At 35.3% G+C, this 21,040-nt stretch overlaps 1 protein-coding gene across 1 annotated transcript in view; it reads right to left on the reverse strand.

The window, feature by feature from the left end:
* Positions 1-21,040, reverse strand: part of gpc6.S (glypican 6 S homeolog) — a 594,694-nt gene that overhangs the window by 323,021 nt on the left and 250,633 nt on the right. Inside the window, exon 3 of the mRNA XM_018249884.2 lies at positions 263-654. Coding sequence (XP_018105373.1) covers positions 263-654 — 392 coding nt within the window. The remainder of the gene's footprint in view (positions 1-262; positions 655-21,040) is intronic.

Below are 21,040 nucleotides of genomic sequence, written 5' to 3' on the forward strand. Positions count from 1 at the left end.
TCTCACACCCGTCTACATAATGTGAAATCCTCTCCTGTTTTTCTTAAATATATTTTAACCGAGGCCATAGATTCTATGATCCATGCAAAAAAACAAAACAAAACACTCACTACAAGCAGATATGATAGTTCAAAATTACTATGATGATGACAAAAAAACAAGACACAAATTTGTACAAAAGTCTATTGGTAGCTTTGACATTTCATTTTAATAATTCATCTAAGAGGTTGAATAAGTGAAAATAGAATATTTTTTTCATTACCTTAGATACCCTGTTTGCTACTTCACGACCTACAGTGAGACCTTGGACAAATGTTCGTGCTGCAATAAGTGCTCTTGTAACTTGAACTTTGAGTTTTCTAGGTACATCTCCAAATGGTTTCAGTTGGTCTGTGTATTTGCTGACACACTCAAGGTAGTCCTCAGAGAAATGATATTGAGGATTTATAAGCTGAAACATGCGTTCAAGCAGTCGTGCCCAAAAATCATTGAGAATTTCTTCCAGGTTGACATTGCCTCCTGTGTAGTAACGTTTCAGTTCGGTAAATAAGTCTTGGAACACCTCAGTGTTCTGCATATATAGCATTCCATAAGTATTCACAAAAATGTCGTTAAGTGACTTCTCTGCATTTTTCAGGAGTTCTCTGAAAAATTCTAGATGCAATATGAAAAAATTAAAATTCAATTAGTAAAGAATTTCTATTATTTTGGAAAATTATATTAATTCATTCATTCATACTCATAATATAAACATAAAGTTTGCATAAGTATATATTATCCACAATTAAAAGACTTTACACAATATCTGTCTTACTATATATCAATAACTATAACATTATAATAAAAAAATATCAATACTTTTTAAGAAAATGCATTTATATAACAAAAAGTGCTGTAGTGGAAATACTGCTAGCTCATACAAGGTCCCACTGCCCTAATGATTGGAAGTTTTCCTTCCAATGCAGATGGTAATAGAGGTCAGTATAGTATAATTTTCCTTTTTTTAAAAGAATAATTTTGCTTGAACACATTTACAGTGACCTTGAATCAGTTGTGCTTTACCCTATCATTGATATTTCAAGGGCTAATACTAGTTTGTATTGCTGAAATTGTGAAATTTAACAAATAACTCATTAAGATAGGCTTTGATCAGGCATAATATATTTCCATAAGGTTGATTTAGTAGGATGCTTTTTCAGAACAAGTATAGGATTGAGTTCATTGTGGTTTATTAATGCCAGATAAATAAGCTTTGAGATCCTACAGAACAGACATCCATAATGATGGCTAAAAATATGACTGAAAGGTGTTTGGATGCTCAGGATGGTCCCAAAGTGTCTCTAAAAGAGCCAATAAAATGTAAATGCCCCGTTTGGTACAGACCTCTAAACCTTTTTCTCACAGCTGGCACATATTCAAAATCAAGTTTTTTATCATCATCATTATCATCAAGAACAGAGGTAAATAACAAGCAGACACACATTTGAACATTACACTGTAGGGCCTTAAGTTCTCCATCACAAATGAAGTTACATATTTTACTATACCTATTTGGACAGTGGAGAATGATATATATTTAGGGATGGTTAGCCTCCTTTAAAAGAGACTAACTGCCAGGTGCATAACGCTGGTGGTCTGGGAAAATAAGAAATGCCTGGCCCTCTCTGCACAAAATAGTGGGTGACCCGCCATTTTGCTTCAGTCACCCACAATTGTGTGTAGAAGGGACCCATACATTTTTTTCGACCCTCCCCCAAATCATGGTTGACTACCTGCTTCTCCTATGGAAATTATTATATTAGTAGCCTCCTTGAATAAAAAGAATCACCTTACCACCACGCCTGGATGTGTTGTGTAAAACAGACTGCACATGTTCTGAGGTGGTTCAAAACAAAAATATACTCAGGTACATTCACTGGTGTCAAAATATATTGTTAAGCACATTGTGTGGTCACTAAAAGGGATCTTTTAAAAAAAATGAAAAAAAGTTACATTTGCATTATAAAATAACATGTTATATACTTGTGCAGAACTTTTGAACTTTCCCAGAAACTGGCATCGATAGTAAAAATGAATGCAAACTTGCATTACTTATGAAGCTGTATAAGCTACACAACTCAAGTAAACTGGTGTAGAACCCTTCACAAGTGCACCTTCACAGCTCTTTTCAGCATTTAGAATACACTGTGTTTTACACAATGAAGGACTGTATGAAAACCAGCACAGATAATATATCTACGTCACATTTACTCTGCTTTAGAAGAACCATTATACTTGATATAGAATACTAGAACAAGGTCTCTAGGGTAAAACTTGCAGGACATGGAAGTCCAAATTATATTAGTAAGTCAGATGACACACTATGGTATATATTTAAAAGGCTGTTTAAGAGTTAAGGGAGGCTATGTGTTTTGAGTCTAGGGTATGACATGCCTCAAAATGAGGTAAAGCCTAGGAGTGGTCATCTTGATTGAAATTATACTAAATTATACTAAAACCAATAAAATTAATCTGTTGTAGACACTATGACAGCACTAGTGAGCTGTCATAGTGCACAATGGGTGCACAAGGGGTGCACATGTAGTTTAAGCCCAAGTAGTTAACAACCAGGGCAATAACCAGAGCAGATAGCAGTATAAAGGGTAGAGGTAGTATGAAGTATACTAAAGTGATCCAGGTGAGCCTGACTGTCTTGGCAGAAGTATCTAAAACCATTGTTTCAACTTTTAATTTTTACTGTGCAAAAAGACAAAAAACAACCTCAACAGCTCTGTCTGCTATTCAACAGTCTATTACACTCAGCCCTTCAAGCCTACAATGTTAACATAATGTTAACAGGTTAGAGACTTTTTTTAACCAAAGCTATCATATGGAAAGCCCATTGACTCTGGATAAAGAAGGTAAAGCTAGTTTATTCAGCAAAGTGAACTCTAAACAAAAAAAATTCAAATTGTTGTACAAAAAAAAAAACAGAAGCAAAATGCCCGAAACGCTTGAAGATCATGAGGACAAGTAACATCTTCCAATTCTAAAAGGGACATCTGCCATTTACTTTTACATGACAGGTTTAAGCTTGGAGTATTTTTGGATTTGTCACATAATCAATCCCGAAATAGTGACACTTTTTTCCCACAGTAAAAAGCCCGACCATAAAATTTGACCTTTAATAAATGTGCGTCTAGGTGTACAGATTTCTTGGTACTGCTCCTCTGACACACTGGATCAGCCAATACTGTACTTTACCTAATTCTTTATATGGAGAGCAGCTGTACCCATGTGTTTTCACTATGGTGGCAGATATTGTAGTATGACACATGGAAAATCAACAGTTATGTTTAATGTGTTCTAAATTCCAGACCTCAAATTAGAGCTCTGTCTTGTTTATGTTGTGCTTTTATTATTATATTTATGTGACTTTCCTTTTTCACATTGCTTATTGCAAAATGTTGTTATAGCACTATATAAATAAAGACCAATAGTTACATAGTTAAATTGGGTTGAAAAAAGACAAAGTCCATCAGGTTCAACCCCTCCAAATGAAAACCCAGCATCCATACACACACCCTTCTATACTCTCACATAAATTATATATACTCATATCTATACTAACTATAGAGTTTAGTATCACAATAGCCTTTGATATTATGTCTGTCCAAAAAATCATCCAAGCCATTCTTAAAGGCATTAACTGAACCAGCCATCACAACATCACCCAGCAGTGCATTCCACAACCTCACTGTCCTGATTGTGAAGAACCACCTACGTTGCTTCAAATGAAATTTCTTTTCTTCTAGTCTAAAGGGGTGGCCTCTGGTACGGTGATCCACTTTATGGGTAAAAAGGTCCCCTGCTATTTGTCTATAATGTCCTCTAATGTACTTGTAAAGTGTAAACAACCCCAACCTTGACAGTCTACCCTCATAATTTAAGTCTTTCATCCCTCTAACCAGTTTAGTTGCACATCTCTGCACTCTCTCCAGCTCATTTATATCAATCTTAAGGACTGGAGTCCACAACTACACTGAACACTCCAGATGAGGCCTCACCAGGGACCTATAAAGAGGCATAATTATATTATCATCCCTTGAGTTAATGCACTTTTTTATGCAAGACAGAACTTTATTTGCTTTAGTAGCCATAGAATGACACTGCCCAGAATTAGACAACGTGTTATCTACAAAGACCCCTAGATCCTTCTCATTTAAGGAAACTCCCAACACACTGCCATTTAGTATATAACTTGCATTTATATTATTTTTGCCAAAGTGCATAACCTTGCATTTATCAACATAGAACCTCATTTTCCAGTTTGCTGCCCAGTTTCCCAACTTAGACAAATCACTCTGCAAAGTGGCAGCATCCTGCATGGAACCTATAGTTCTGTACAATTTAGTATCATCTGCAAAAATAGAAATAGTACTTTCAATGCCCACCTACAGGTCATTAATAAACAAGTTGAAAAGCAAGGGACCTAGTACAGAGCCCTGCTAACACTAACAACACTGGTCCAATTAGAAAATGTTTCCTTTACCACCACTCTTTGTAGTCTATCTTTTAGCCAGTTCTCTATCCAGGTACAAATACTTTGTTCCAGGCAAACATTCCTTAATTTAACCAGTAACCTTTTGTGTGGCACTGTATCAAATGCTTTAGCAAAGTCTAAACAAATCACATCCACTGCCATCCCAGAATCAAGGTCCCTGCTTACCTTCTCATAAAAATAAATTAAGTTAGTCTGGCAAGATCTATTATGCATAAAACCATGCTGGCATACACTCATAGTATTATGATTTGCTGTAAAGTCCAGTATCTTAACCTTTATTAACCCTTCGAAAAGCTTTCCTACCACTGACATCAGACTTACTGGCCTATAGTTTTGAGGCAGAGAAAGGGATCCTTTTTTGAATAGGCACTATGCCAGACCTCAATGAATCCTGAAAAATTAAGTAAAGAGGTTTGGCAATCACAGAGCTAAGCTCGCTAAGTACCCTGGGATGAATACCATCTGGGCCCAGACCTTTGTTAATCTTAAGATGTTCTAGTCTCTTTTGAATTTCCTCATATGTAAACCATGCATAATTAGTTGTATTACTAGAATTGGGACTATTAAGAAGTAAACCTTCATTAACTGGTTCCTCATTTGTGTAGACAGAATCTGCACTTTTATTTTGTTTTCATCAACCAGCTGACCTCCTTCTGATACTAAAGGCCCACCCCTTCCTGCTTCATTTTTTTATTATTAACGTAGTTAAAAAGCTTGCCTTATAGCTTCTTTGCATGATTTATTGGCCTCCTTGTACCTTATATGCAGATAAAATAAAGGATAAATAAGATTACATTTTTTGAACATAAAAGAAATAGCTCTGAGCGAAGGCAGAGTGAGTGCCCAGAGAAGGTATGTGTCCCACAGAGCAAAACAGTTGCACAGTGTTTAATCTGCCATAGTCCTATTCAGAACATTAACAAATAGTCCAAACAATAATTAACAACAGAATGTCATAACCACAGGTCACAGATAATCACAGGATATAAAATCATTTGAGATGATGTAATTAGGAAACATCCATCTTTTTTATCATTATATCATAGTATGCACTTTTTTTTTTAAATATTTCTACAGTATTTGAATTTGTTGCCAGTGAAACCGTGAAATTCTCCCACAGATGTTTGTCTGACAGAACATAAATTACAGCCTATTAATATTCATCAATGTGCTTTTACTGCTATGAACATAAAATTATGATTTCTTGTTGCCTGCTTTCTAGAATCGCTGCTTCATAGACAGAAACTTTACCAATTACAGTGAATAATTCACTCAAAAAAAGTCATGATTACTTGAGTGGGATGAGAAATAATACAATTCTATCTAATAGAATAACGTTTCAAACTATTTCTCTGCATATTAAGGTACAGTAAAAACCCTTAAATTAAGATTGCTTTAGACTGAGTAGCAAGACAAAAATGGGATCTTTGAAAAATGATGATCATAGGACTTATAGGTGTAGCACCCTATTATGTGTGCAGACTGTTTGAACATTATAATGCGGGACTATAATTAGTATTAATGGACAATGGATTACTAAATTGCTCCCTGATGTGATAAAACAGAGACTGCAAACATTTGATATTTCTGGAGGCAGAACTATTGCTTGGGGTTAAGAACTACATTTCCAACAAGCCCTTGCTCCAGGAAGTGCATGGAGACAGCCAATAGGAGCCCAACCCAGGAACCGGAAGGGGAGGGGGAATTAACCAGCAAGGAGGACTGTGCTGGAAGACTTAGTGACTGGGGCAGTTGTGTTGCAGCCAGGATTAGTGATTAGCCAGAAAGAGAAACTGTCACTAATCTGCAGAGGAAGACACTGCAGTTTTGCTGAAAGTTGGTTCCTGTTATTCCCTGGAGGGAAAGTGCACAAGGTCCCAGTAGCCAGTGTGATCCTGGGTTGTGGCCTTCCAACCATTTTTGATCAGGAGGAAAATCCAGTGAGAGGTGAAGCAGAGTTCCTGATAAACTGTGAGTCATCATTAACCCCTGCCCTGCCAGTTTGGAAGATTAATACTCAGCCTTATTCTATCTGTGAGACTGTGTGGTTTCTATGGACAGAGAAGCCCCTAAATTGCTGGATGTTTTCACATGTGTTCAGATGTGCCTTTTTGTTATTACAATCATCAGCTGAGAGTGTTGCAGTGAACCAGTAAAGTTACTGAAGGTGATTTCAGGGATTGCATAGTCACCTCATCAACCTGCAAGGATTATAAGTAAGGCTGACAGCATTGCATTCATCACAAGGGGCCCCCACCGGTACACACACTATATCCAGCTGGCAACTTGTTGTGTGCACACCAGGGTTACACTGGGCTATTCTTACAGCTGTTATTGTTGTTATATTATTTTATTTACTACTATTCTAAGTAACTAATCTCTTTTCTTACAGCTTCTGCTGTTAAATAAAATAAGGCTGTGCCTGTTGCATTGCCATTCTTGTTTGTCTGTTCACTGGATCTGGGTTGTCACCAGTATACTTTGCAAGATCATACCCAATAGCACAATTTCATAACACACTCACGGGTGTGCTACATAGGTAATACGAGGGCAAAAATATATGCTAGGTTTCAAAAATATGTGATCACGAACTGCTGCCAAGGGTTGCTAGAACCACACTCCTGTTTGGCCTAGACTATAATGTGATGGAAATTTTCTTTTTTTTAAAATACAATTCATCCAGTCTCCCCAAAAGGGCAAAACTATTCCTCATATTAAACTCTTCCTCATATTTTGTCCAGTTGTTATTGTCTTATATATACAAATTTGTAATTTTGCAGGATCATCTAAAAGCCTTCTTATTATGAATTTTCATGAATTGCCACTAGATAGAAGAACCGTGCAAGCACACTCAATGAGAAAAAGATGGTCATCACCACTAAAGACCAAGTAACTTTATTCAATAAAATGTAAGAGACCTTGAATCTGACAGCATTAGGGATGCTGAGTGAAGCTTTTCATGACACCATTCTATAAATGTCAACAGTGTTGGCTGCTGCTAACCATAAAAAAACGGAATCAATAAATAGAGCTATAAAACCATTACAAAACACTAATGAGCACTGGTATCTCATGTGTGTATGGTTCGAGTAGGTAACCAGAGTTTAAAAGCATTTTAAAGACTGTACCTATGGCATTTCTATTTTATAATTGATTTGTTTTTTACATCTACTAATATTTTTAATGCATTTCCCATGTTAAGTGGCTAATGTGTCCCTTGAGTAATAGTCACATAGGCAGGTAAAAGACTGTACAGGAACAAAAGCAGTACAAACTAACAAACAAACTATTTTCGGGTACATCTGATATGTACTGAGCAGTAAGAAAAAGCTTGTGGCAGCAAGGACTTTTTGCTCACAAATACTGAATGCAGTTATCATTGGGAACAGACATCAACTACCAGTCTAAATTTATTCTGATGGATGGAATACTAACCCATCACAAGATTAGAGGCACAATGTGCTTTGGAGATAATAAAATTCAAATAGGTTTATTTCAAAGGGCAACTCAATCTCGATTTTGTTCAAGGGTCAGTTGAGTATTTGTCAGTGTAGTATTTTTGGCTTTTGAGCACATGTGCTATTATATGCATTGAGTTTTAAAGTGTAACTAGTTCTAAAAAAAAGTACACTTGAATACAATCCTTCATTGCATAAATATCGATAAATATATAAAACAAATGTAAAAAAAGAATCTTATTACCTCTATAGACTGTAATTAAAAGTTTAGGAAGTGCTTAAGAGTTTGCACACACATGCAAAACCAAAAGAAAGTAAGCATTGTGGAGATTGATTATGTATGCAGCTAGAGTGATGGGGTTATTTGAAAAAATATGGAAACTATCAATGTTGAATTTTATGCTTATTAACTTCTAAACTCAAATTGCAATTTTATAGCACTAAATTAAATCTAGGAATAAGTACAGTATATGTTTATATGCAATTTTACTAATTATTTACAAGTTTTTTTATATTGTTAAAATGCAAGTTAAGAAAGTAGGAAAATATTCTTCAAATATTATATATAGGCAAAAGATCTATTATTTAAAACACTTGCAATATGGGGATTTATAATTACAAAATCTTCCTATAATTCACTAATATGGCCAAAATGTACTAGAAGACTGTTAGCCCTGTGCCTGCCAAAGACATTTATCAAAACTTAAAATACATATTTATTTTCAGGGGAAGGTTTCACTTCTTTAAGCACTCTGGGTATCATTTGATTGATATTTTTATTAAGCCCACTGACCACCATTCTATTTTATATTCTTCCGGTAATCTTCCACCCTCTACTGTTACTGAAGATTATAAGGAAGAACATTGATCTAGTCATGAATCAATACTAAATTAAAGATACCTATGACAGATTATTACAATAGGGATATAGTGAGGAGTTGCTATATTAGCAACTCAGGAGACCTCTTACGTCCAGCAATATAAAAGTGGACAAGAAACAGGGCAATCTTCCAAATGGACTGAAACGTGCAGCTATAGGAATAGGAAGGATTATTATTATTGGTAAGACATCAGGGGGTATCTACTAATTTAGGGGCAAGGCAGTTATACTGCAGTTTTTGTTTTTTGGACTGCATCAATTTCTGCTTTGGCATATTTATTACCAGTGAGCATTCAACGAGCACAAATTTATTTTAACATTATTCTATTGATTTTAACTTCAGATTTTCTATTCAGCTAATCCAATTGAGGGTAGTTGTGGTTACGCTCAATCTCTTATCTCTCTCCAACCTCTTCTTCTCTCTAATCGTCCTGGGATTTGTGGTTTTTTAGATAAGCTAGCCTTTTCCAACAGTCAGGGAAGGTAACATATGAAACCACAGTCCCAGGTACACTGACTTCTCTGTATTTGTGGTGTCCCAAAGGTAGCAAGAAATAAGTTTGTTTCTTGGGACAACTCCACCCTCTATGAATTTCATTTTCCTATCTTATCAATGAATTGAGCTGAATGTTAATTCATTCTAAGGATTGTTATTTGACTATTCAATAATTTATTAGCACAAGCCACTTTATTATTAAGGATTGAATCCTAAGGAATTATTTATTTAATTATTTGAGCACTGCACTTTAGTTACCTCAATTAATTGTAAGAGATTTAATCAACTGCACAAATTTGTTGCCTATTGCTAAGTTTTTATAACCTACATTAATGGGAATTAATTGTTTTTGATTATTTGAATATTTATCAAGGGTGTTTAGGTGAAATCAATTCAATATTAATTAATTATATAAACTGGTTTATGAAATTTGAGTTGGAAATTAATTTTATTTAACAATAGAATTTTATATCACTACTGGAATTAATCTAACATTTGATAGAGGAACCAAACGGAAAATTGATTAAACAAGGGGTTCTTTCCACAACTCAGAAATCTTAATTGGTACTGACGCTAGTCAGACCCCTGTTTCCATCAATATTAGTAGAGTTAGGTATTGAAGGTAGATATAATTCACAATCATATACATTCATAGTAACATAGTAAGTTTCTGTAGGTTGAAAAAAAGACACACGACCATCAAGTTCAATCTTTTAAGTCTATATAAAACCTGCCTAATTATTAGTTAATGCAGCAGAAGGCAAAAAAAAACCATTCTGAAGCATCTCCAATTTGCCTCAGAGGGGATAAAATTTCTTTCTGACTCCAAGATCTGACTTGTCCCTGGATCAACTTGTACTATGAGCTACAGTACCTTCCATAACCCTGTATTGCCTCACTTCCTTAAAAGCCATCCAACCCCTTCTTAAAGCTATGCAATGTATCACCCACTACAACTGATTCAGAGAGAGAATTCCACATCTTCACAGCTCTCACTGTTAAAAAAAACCCTCAGAATATTTAGACAGAACCTCCTTTCTTCTAGACCCAAACCACTTCAACCTTGGCATACTGCTCATACAAAAGCGCTCCAAAGACACTCATGTGCACTTGAGCGTTGCTGGGGCAAATCCTGCTCAGAATCAGACTTTAGAAGCTACAAATCTGCCCTGCTCTCCTATAACGCCAGCCTATCCCAAGCCAAACAAAACATACTTTACTTCACTCATTAACTCCCCTAAACAGCACACCTTTTCTCCACCTTTTACACTCTCCTTTCCCCTTCTCCACCCCCTCCATTCACATCTGTCTCTGCTCAAGATATTGCTGAGCACTTCAAAAACAAAATTGACACTTTCAAAAGGGACATTACGCTACTTCTCCAAGTAACTGTTGTTGAGGTGCTATGGAAGTTAATGGGAGCTGCGCTTATCTTATTGGATCACTTTTAATCAATTCAGACTTTTAGAGGTTTTCAGATTTTTTTTTCTCTAGGAATTGCCAGAAAAACTTTACAAGGTATTTATATTTTTTAGTGCATCGCTCAGTGCATTTGTTCGTTCACACTTTTTATATTTGGATATTTTAAAAAAATTCTATGACAATTGGGGTTTTAGAGTTTGTGAGTTTTGTCGTGGTTTCACTAATCTCTAAAACCACTAAAATCTGACCTTTAATAAATCATTTTCCAAAAGTCACAAGACGGAAGCAAGTCTAGTAACCCATAAAAAAACAGATATTTCCAATCCAAAACATGAACAGTGAATATTACTACTATGTGTGATTAGAGAAAGTGCAAACCGCCAAGTGTGACATTTATGACATCACTGCTGTGTTATTGGAGGATGCAATGAAGTTTGTGACCAGCCAGTCACCCTGAGAAGTTGTCTAATGACCCATACAAAGTAATCTGATATAACTAAGGGGTATGTCAGATGTAAAATATCATAAAAATGAATGATCGTTTACAGGATCATTCCTATAAGTGTTCTTATACACTGTAGAAATACCATAAAACCATGCCACCCCCAAATACTACTAACCTCATACTAACCTTTAATCCACATATTTTTATTAATTATTAAAAAATGAGGTGAGGTTGTTTGCATAGAGTTATAATTCAAAGTACAGGTATGAGACCTGTTATCCAGAATGCTTGGTTTTCTGGACAATGCATCTTTCCGTAAGGTGGATCTTCATACCTTAAGATTTCTACAAAATCATGTAAACATTAAATGAACCAAATAGGCAAATTTTGCTTCCAATAAGAATTCATTATCTTAGTTTGAATCAAGTACAAGGTACTGTTTTATTATTAGAGAGAAAAAGGAAATCAGTTTTAAAAATTTTAATTATTTGGATAAAATGGAGTCTATGGAAGACAGGCTTACTGTTATTCGGGGCTTTCTGGATAACAGAATTATTATGTGGTCTTTCCATGGTGTGGAGCACCATGCTTTAAAGAAACAGTTCAGTGTGAAAAATAAAAAATAAAAATGGGTAAATAGGCTGTGCAAAATAAAAAATTTAAAATAAATGTATTTAATATATAGTTAGTTGCCAAAAATTTAATGTATAAAGGCTGGAGTGACTGGGTGTGTAACATAATAGCCAGAACACTTTTCAGCTCTATAACTCTGAGCTTGTCAGCAACTTGAAGGGGTGCCACATGGTACATATCTGTTCAGTGAGTTTGAAATTGATCCTCAGCATTCAGCTCAGATTTAAAAGCAACAGAAAGACCAATGTGGCCCCACTGAAGTCTCTGATTGGTTACTGCCTGGTAAGCAGGGTAACCAGTCAGTGTAAACCAAGAGAGCTGAAAAGCAGGAAGTAGTGTTCTGGCTATTATGTTAGACATCCAGTCACTCCAGCCTTTATACATTACATTTTTGGCTAAATAACTATATTAGAAACATTTTTTATTTTGCACAGCCTATTTACCCAGTTTTTATTTTTACATTAAACAATTCCTTTAAGGTTGTTAAAAACATTTTAACATACAAAATATGATTATTTTACAGTATGTTAGTATGGATTTATACTAGCTTAGATAATCTCTTTTTCTTTTATGAAATTGTACAATTACAGATTCATGTGAGTGGAAGAATAACATAGCTCACTTAAAATATGATCCAAATTAATAGAATATTGATAACAAGTAAAACATTAGCCTTTTGATCAATAACTACTCCATTCTGTGTGTGTCACCACTGGTTGACCAGCAACACTGGATCTATGCATTTTTTAGCCAAAGATCTGGTCAGCAAATACAGAACTTTAACGTGGAAATTATTTCTCACTTGTACCTGATTTAAACAAATACTGTTTGAGTTGGAGTAACTTTTGAATAAAATAACACAGAGAAATTGTGGATCACCTGTATTTTTGAGCTGGACATTTTGAAATGAAATCTCAAAGATATAAGTGAATCTTCTGTTTTTATTATCTGTAATACAGTTTCTAGAAATTGATTACAGCTCCTTTAATGTAACATAGTGTTATTGCTTTAGGATTTGAATCTAATGCCCATGCTATTTCTCAGTTCTGTTATATATTATAATACAACCATACAGAGTAAATGAATAGTATGTACTGTATACTGTTTCTTATTCACATGTCTGAAAATAAATATAGTCATTACTGTAAATAAAACACTAAGTTGACAGCATGTAAGCACCACCTTATAAAAAATACATAAATACTGCTGGCTCTTGAACCCTATGAAGATTAACAGGAATACATTAGACTGGCAGTGTGGTTTCATTTCTATATGTATATAAACAGTCATCTGCATCTTTTGTGACTGTTAGAGTGTTCTGATTTTTCATATTATTAAAGTGGACCCGTCACCCAAAAAAATTATTCAAAATCCTATTTTATCACATTAGTCAAGCAAAATGAACTTTAATTACACTATATAAATTATTTGAATCTTGTTTCCTTCAGTCTGGGAATTCACAATTATAAAAAGCAGGCAGGAGCCATTTTGTGGACACTGTTATTAAGGCAAGTGTTGCATCATCTCAGAATCTTGTTTGTGCACCAGAATAGGGGACCCGATGTCCATTCCCATGCCCTGGTTACACAATTAAACGGTGAAGAGAACGGGGGAATGTGGGGAGAGCAGTTACATCTAGGAAGTGCTGAATGGAAAGTGAAAGCAGTTGTCTGCCCCGCCTCTATGCCTAGGCATAGAGGCGGGGCAGACAATATTTGATTGACAGCTGAGATTTTTAAATGAGTTTACAACAGTTATGAATGCTTTAATAAAAAATTGAAATTGGATTTCATGTTTAATTTGAAAAGGACTTTTATTATACAGATTTTTGTGTCTGGGTGACGGGTCCACTTTAAGGTAGGTACAAAAAGGCTTAGGACCATTAAGTCTAGTGTTTAAATTCAATAGGGGTCATGCTGGCTTGCTAAAATTCAAAGGGCACAGGTCTGCAACTAGGGTTGTACAGTAGTTTTTTGCATAAATATGTATCCACTTGGATTTTTGCATATTTATTTGTTACAACTTGAAAATAAAATGGATTTAATTTTGATTTTCCAAGTTGATCTACTGTACAAAACATAGGTAAAATGTTAATCAAATAAAAAGCAGACATTTGTCTGTAATTGGCAGAAGCCTCATTTGGCTGCAATTACAACTGTACATAAATCTATACCAGCTTTGCTAATTTCTGTACTTTAATTTTTCACAATTGTTTTTGTGTCAGATTAGACTATGGATGGCTGGCAAATATAATGTCTAGCAGCAGATTTTCAGTCTGTTTGAGGTCTGAGCTTTAATTTGCCCAGAATGCATTCAGGTTATACAGGATGCTTGGAACCTAGGGTTATCTGGATAAGGGGTATTTCCATTTAGATCTCCAGATCTCCATATTAAAGTCAATAGGATTGTTTTGCCTCCAATATGGATTAATGATATCTTAGTTTAGCCCAAACTTTGTGAAGCATGCCATCTCATACTGTATATCCAGCTTGTATTAAACCTGTCAAAACTAATTGATGTTTGGCTGCTATTTGCAAATGCACTATAGGTGCAAAATGGCACCTACTGTATGTTCAGTAATCAACCTCAGTTTGGTTTAATGGCTTTCTTTTGGAAGAGCTGCGGCTGTGCCAAATTCTTTCTCTGGGTGATATATTTTTTTCATAACCCAAAACTGATCAGAACTTTATAACAGACTTGTTTCGTTTTAGGTGCATGGTCTTGATATACAGTATTTGTTTAGATATGTTGTATTATCTAAATATGTTATATTATGGTATGACAAAAGTCTGGTGTCTGATCTGAAAAGTCATGAAAAATGCGGTTTTCTCTAGAATGGAGTGCAAGTCTACAAGACAGTTGTGTAAATAACTTACAAAATTACATGTTCTTGCTAATGAAAAACAGCTACACAGCTTAAAGGGGAAGTAAAGAAAAAAAATAGAACAAGGCTAGAAATGTTGTATTTTGTATACTAAACATAAACATTAACTTACTGCACCAGAAGCCCAATCAAACAAATGATTTAATTTTTCAAAGTTGGCCACAGGGGGTCACCATCTTTTAACTTTGTTATACATCTTTGCAAGACCAAGACTGTTCACATGCTCATTGTGGTCTGGGCTGCTTAGGGATCATTATAAATTATCAAAACAGCACAAGTCAAATAATATCTTGCAGAACACGATACAGTTAGATTGATTATTAATCAGAATAGGCAGACTGCACTGGGTCCTGTGTTGTCATGTAATCTAATGTGGATTTTATAGTTTTTGTATTGTTTAATACAAACTTTCTCCAACTCTGCAGAACCAGATAGAATCTCAGTTTATTGGTTTTAATTCTGGCTCCATGATCTTTGTCCCTGCAACTGGAGTTGGAAACAGTAAAGGGGATGTAAAGGCAAAAATAAAATCCAATGCTTTCCAACTGCTCTAAAGGGAAATAAACAAAGCTGCTTGCATTCTGCACAGCTAGGAAGTAAGGCGAGGAGCTCCCCCTGCTTTTCTTATGTAACTTTAAGCAGATTCGTTCAGTCACCTTCACCTGTGCAATCGTGCTCACTCTCCAGTCAGGCCACACCAGGAGACCCAGAGACAATTTCAACAAACAAGGGTATGGCTAGAGCACATCAAACGCAGTCTCTGCCGCAAATAATTCTTTATTGCATCACGGGAAGTAAGGCGAGGAGCTCCCCCTGCTTTTCTTATGTATGATTGTTTCCCTGCAGAGCAGTTAGGGACCGTCTGACAGTTCCTATACACAGCAGTAAATGAAGGGAGTATTTCACTGCATACAGTCAGGTTTCTTATAAAAAACAGAACACATTTATTAATTAAAGTATATTGGAGATAGGTTTATTTTTCATTAAAGAACGTAAAAATGGGATTTTATTTGTTTGCCTTTACATGCCCTTTAATGGTATTATCACCATATCAATATACATTATGTAATCAAACCATGTCTGAAGGGTAATATTCAGCTTCTGTTGAAAGGTGCCACATACCAAGGCAGTCAATCATGTGCTGTTTTATTATTCTAACTTCACTAGATAAATTAAAGTTACAGAGCTACTAAGTTTTTCATTTATTTTTACCTTGTATTTATCACCTGCCATAGTCCCTTTGTAAAAAAAAAAAAACAGCTGAGGATGTTGTCCAGTGACCAAATGGGCTGTGGTCTGAAGTTAATGGGGGCAATGAAAGTGAAAGAGAGTGTTGTGGCTTATTTGCTCAAACTTCTCAGACCATTGATCGCATTGCACAGAGTCCCCTGGTATTATGCTCCACATTTTTTATACAATTATATAATAATATTTGAGATTCTCCACAATGACATTGCAGCATATATGCTCCTTTTCACACAAATATGCCCCTTCTCCCTTCTTTCAAACTGCAAAACCTAATTTTCCTAATGCCAAATAGCCTATACAAAGACACTGGAAATCCCAGACACTCCCAACAGTTAAAGGGGATGTAAAGTCAAAAAATGAAATATCTTTAACGGGTCCACTGCCTAAAAGTAAATCTATCTTCAAATCCCCTTTTCATAAAAATCGTGTTTTTTGTGGCTCCAGCACTCCTCTCATTTATACTTCAGCCTGCATGAATTCTTCAACCCAACCTGCCGGTGGCTGCTTTACTTCAAAACAATCTCCCCTCCTCTGAATTTTGAAATGTCAGGGAAGCAATGTGCTAAGTTGTTTGACTCTCATTCTGTCCAGCAAGGTCCATTGATAAAAGACTGTATAGTGACATGGAGGAATTCTTCAAAAAACTTTCACTTAAAGAATACTTCCATGATAAAGTGGAGAACCAAGAACCAGCACCCAACCTCTACAATAGCAGACTAAAACAATCAACATGGACACTGGCACCAGGAAACTGGACAACTACATAGACCAATTCTACCACAAAGTCACAGCTGAAATCCTACTTAAAAAAAAACAGAAAACCTTGCAACTTTTGTGGATAATTTAACCAGAGCTACCATGTTGAAAATCACTCGTATTACTTCTTTTATATTCTATCAGTTCTCTGCATTTGCAGACATTATTTGAATGCTCTCTTTGTACTTTGTAAAATGTGTTGAACACACTTTACATTACTGCTCTGTAACATAAAACGTTCAGTAAAGATAATAATGAGATGAGTGGTGTGGTTTCACATAACCATAGTTTTTGTATTGCCATTTAAAGAAAGGTATCAGCAGAGCATTCAAGCAAAGCAGTAAAAGGCTTATGTTATTGCTGTGAGTAAACTGCTGATTTGTTATTATAGGCTAAAGGGCTATGGCACACATTGTATATGCATAACCTTGTAATACAGCTTGGATCTATAATTTTGTAAGACAACTAAATAAAAAGCATGCATGCAAACATTTATTCTTTTTATAGAGTCCTTGATGTGTTTCTTTAGACCTGTACATTTGGGGGCAAATCTACTTAAGGTGGAATATCGAGGGTTAATTAACCCTCGATATTCGACTGTCGACGTTAAATCCTTCGACTTAGAATATCGAAGTTGAAGGAGTTAGCGCTATTCGTTCGATCTAATCGTTCGATTCAAATCGTTTTTAATCCATCGATGGAACGATTTTTGTTCGACCAAAAAAAGCTAGCAAAGCCTATGGGGACCTTACCCATAGGCTAACATTGACTTCGGTAGCTTTCAGGTGGCGAACTAGGAGGTCGAAGTTTTTGCTTAAAGAGACAGTACTTCTATCTATCAAATAGTCGAATAGTTGAACGATTTTTAGTTCGAATAGTTCGATTCGAAGTCGAAGGTCAAAGTAGCCAAAAAAAAACATTCGAAATTCAAAGTTTTTTTCCCTCTATTCCTTCACTCGACCTAAGTAAATGGGCCCCTAAATGTTATGGACAGTGTATATAGCTTGAAGGACTGAGAACATGAGAATAAGGGGGTTATTTACCAAACTCCGAATACCCAAAATTCCCTGAAATCTGAAAAATTTTTGTGTTATAGGCTTAAAAAAAATCACAAATGTTTCAGAATTTATTAAACCCCAAGGGCTAAAAAGCCCGAATATAAAAACACGGCATCTCAAACCCGTCGAGGTTGCATTAAAGTCAATGGGAACAGTCCCATTGATTTTTGGTTGTGTCGGGGTTTTTGAAACCTGTCGGGGTTTCGGGCAATTTCACAATGTTTCCGGAGCTTTCCGGGGAAAATTCACGAAAAAATTGTGAAAATCTGAGCTTTTCCCGCAAAGGTAATTTTCGGGAAAATGTAATAATAAATAAGCGTTAAAAACCCGAGCGGGTTAAATCGGAGTTTGTAGCAGCCGATATTGAGATAAATTCGGACCTTGATAAATAACCCCTAAGTGTTAATGTTTGTAGAATTGAAGTTCTGGGCTCAATAGAATTAAACCAATGGCAAGTGTGAAAGTATTTAACACTGTTGTGTTTGTTAAGTGTTCTGTTTTACAGTCAATAAACTAGGTTTTAAAGAAACCAGGTGGGAGTCTGTAGGCATTAAAAAGTCCTGGAAATTCTCCAGCAGCCAGTTAGGACTAGAGATATTTATTTGTACTTGGCCACCTTTCAGAAAAGTCACCTTTATCAAGCAGCCAGGGCAAACAGTTCTGTTATCTTGCCCTACACATCTTATTGTTTCATTGATAAAAGTAATTCATCTCTGATTGCAGCTAGTCAGGGGCGAATCAGACCCGTTTTGCAGAAAATTTGTGAAATGACAAAAATGTGACTAAATGCATTAAAGTCTTTGGGTGACTAATGTTTTTGAAGCCTGACAAATTGCACAACAAATTTATGATGTGCCCAAATTTTTTTTTTACTCTATGGGCGTCATTATCACTGTGAAACATGTGAAAAATTCCGCTCATCACTAATCACAGTCAAAAACAGATTTACTTTTAATATCTCAAACAGATACTTTATATACCAGATCTCCCTCCAGAATATTTTTTTTTTCTCGTCTATAATTTTGTATTCAGACATGTCTAATTTTGGAGCAATTAAGTGTTCCAAGATGAAACCAAAATTATATTGTCTCAGAATGCACTGGGCTGTAAAACGAGCTGTCATCTTTCCTTTTTAAGGATAAAACTGTCAGCACTTTACATTGTCTTAAATAAAAGATTCAAAATGCAATAAAACCAGGGGACAGCTCATTGTTATGTTGTAACACTACAACAAGTCTGTAAATACCTGTTCAGATTTCCCAGAGCTCATCTCTTTTTCTATATTTATTACATTCACTAAGTGCTCGGTTTTATTCTGTGATATTGCTTTTCCTGTAAAGCAACATCATTGTGTATATATGATAGAATGTGACTGCTAGTTCAACCCATCAGTGTTTTCAAAATATTACTATTTCAAAAGCAAGATATTTTCACACATCTTGGAATAACCTCAAACATTTCTCTTGGAATACAGACTTCAGAGCACTGGCAATACATAAAGACAAGAATGAGTGCTTTTATCTATTATGAAAAATTATATTAACAGAGGTTGGATTTAAAAAAATGTTCTATCTGCATGGTAGCTGTATGTACTTATTGTAATATTTTCAAAGGAAATTGGAAAATCCCATGTTTTTGGATTCAGTGCATCTGTTTACCTATTTATAAAAAAATGTCATTGGATCTTCATGTAAATAATAATATTTTCTATTTCTGAGCCAGTTAAAACCATAATGTGGAGGCTTAGGATAACTGCTTGAAAGATAAGATACAAACTTATTGTTATTTAATAACTTAATACATATACTGCAAAGAAATAGAAATAAATTAACATGATTTACTAAAAGTTATTTCACCATAATTTCTATTTCAGTAGCAGTAAATATGTCAGTATCAATAGTTTTATAAATGTGTGTTACGTTTGGTAAAAAAACATGTTAACAGAGATTCTTACCCAGCTCTTTTTAGATAGGGAGCTTAGGGGGGCATGCACACTAGTTGTTGAGTCTGTGTTACTTTTCAACTGCTTTGCAGGTAAGGGGCAAACTGTAAAAATTCAGTTGACACAATCTTCTACAACAGCAGAAGAATAACTATCACATGTAAAGTACATACCACAGCAGGGTGCTATGTAAAGCTGCTGTAAATTCTACTGTCCATGCAGACTGCATTTAATTGCATATTTCTCAATAGTCTTGTCATCATCTAGATCTTTACTAACATGAAGACATCAAGATACAAGTGCAAATAGAATCTATTTGATTATATTGCATATGTTATCTTAGGAACTGGGCGTACAATATTACTTCCCGTCATATTTATAATAATAAAAGTTGCAGGGTGCTCAACAAGTAATATGCACCAATTTTTCATTGTAGTAAATGGTGTTCCTCTGAAACATATTGGATTCTATTAAACACATTGGATTATTAAAAACTGCTGTAATGTCAGTTGCCTCAGCAGAAATATTCTCTGTAAACGTCAGTATAATATCTTCCCTGCCAGTCATTAAAGGGATACTGTCATGGGAAACCTTTTTTCAAAATGCATCAGTTTTTTTTATATAATCTAACATGGGGTTAGACATATTGTTGGTTTCCCAGGTGCCAGCCGTCATGTGACTTGTGCTCTAATAAACTTCAGTTACTGTTAACTGCTGCACTGCAAGCTGGAGTGATATCATCCACCTCCCCCCCCCAGCGGCCCATCAGTAGAACAATGGGAAGGAAACCAGAGGGGTAACCAGATAACCTGGTAAATATAAAAACAGCGCTCAACAGTAAAAATCCATGTCCCACTGAGATACCTTCAGTTACATTGAGTCAGTGAAACTTTCTGAAAACACATGACCAGGCAAAATTACCTGCGATGGCTGCAAAAAACACCAATATTACAACTAATAAAAAATATACTTGTTGGTTTAGGAATGAAACTCTACATGGTAGAGTGAATTATGTGCAGTGTAAGCAGTGTAATTTAGAAATAAAAACGACACCATAAAAATCATGACAGAATCCCTTTAATATTGCAGACATAATATAAATGCTTTACTGATACCTGTGGAGAATAAAGTCAACCCAGTAATAGAACATATTTTCCATGCACAAATTTATAGAATAAATGCACACAAACAGCGACATTTTGATACTTCATGTCTAGTTAATGAGATATAAGGAAAAGTATATATAAGAATAAGCCAGGCATGTATAACCAACAC

The sequence above is a fragment of the Xenopus laevis genome, chromosome 2S, assembly GCF_017654675.1.
Source record: "Xenopus laevis strain J_2021 chromosome 2S, Xenopus_laevis_v10.1, whole genome shotgun sequence".
NCBI classification, from domain to species: domain Eukaryota; kingdom Metazoa; phylum Chordata; class Amphibia; order Anura; family Pipidae; genus Xenopus; species Xenopus laevis.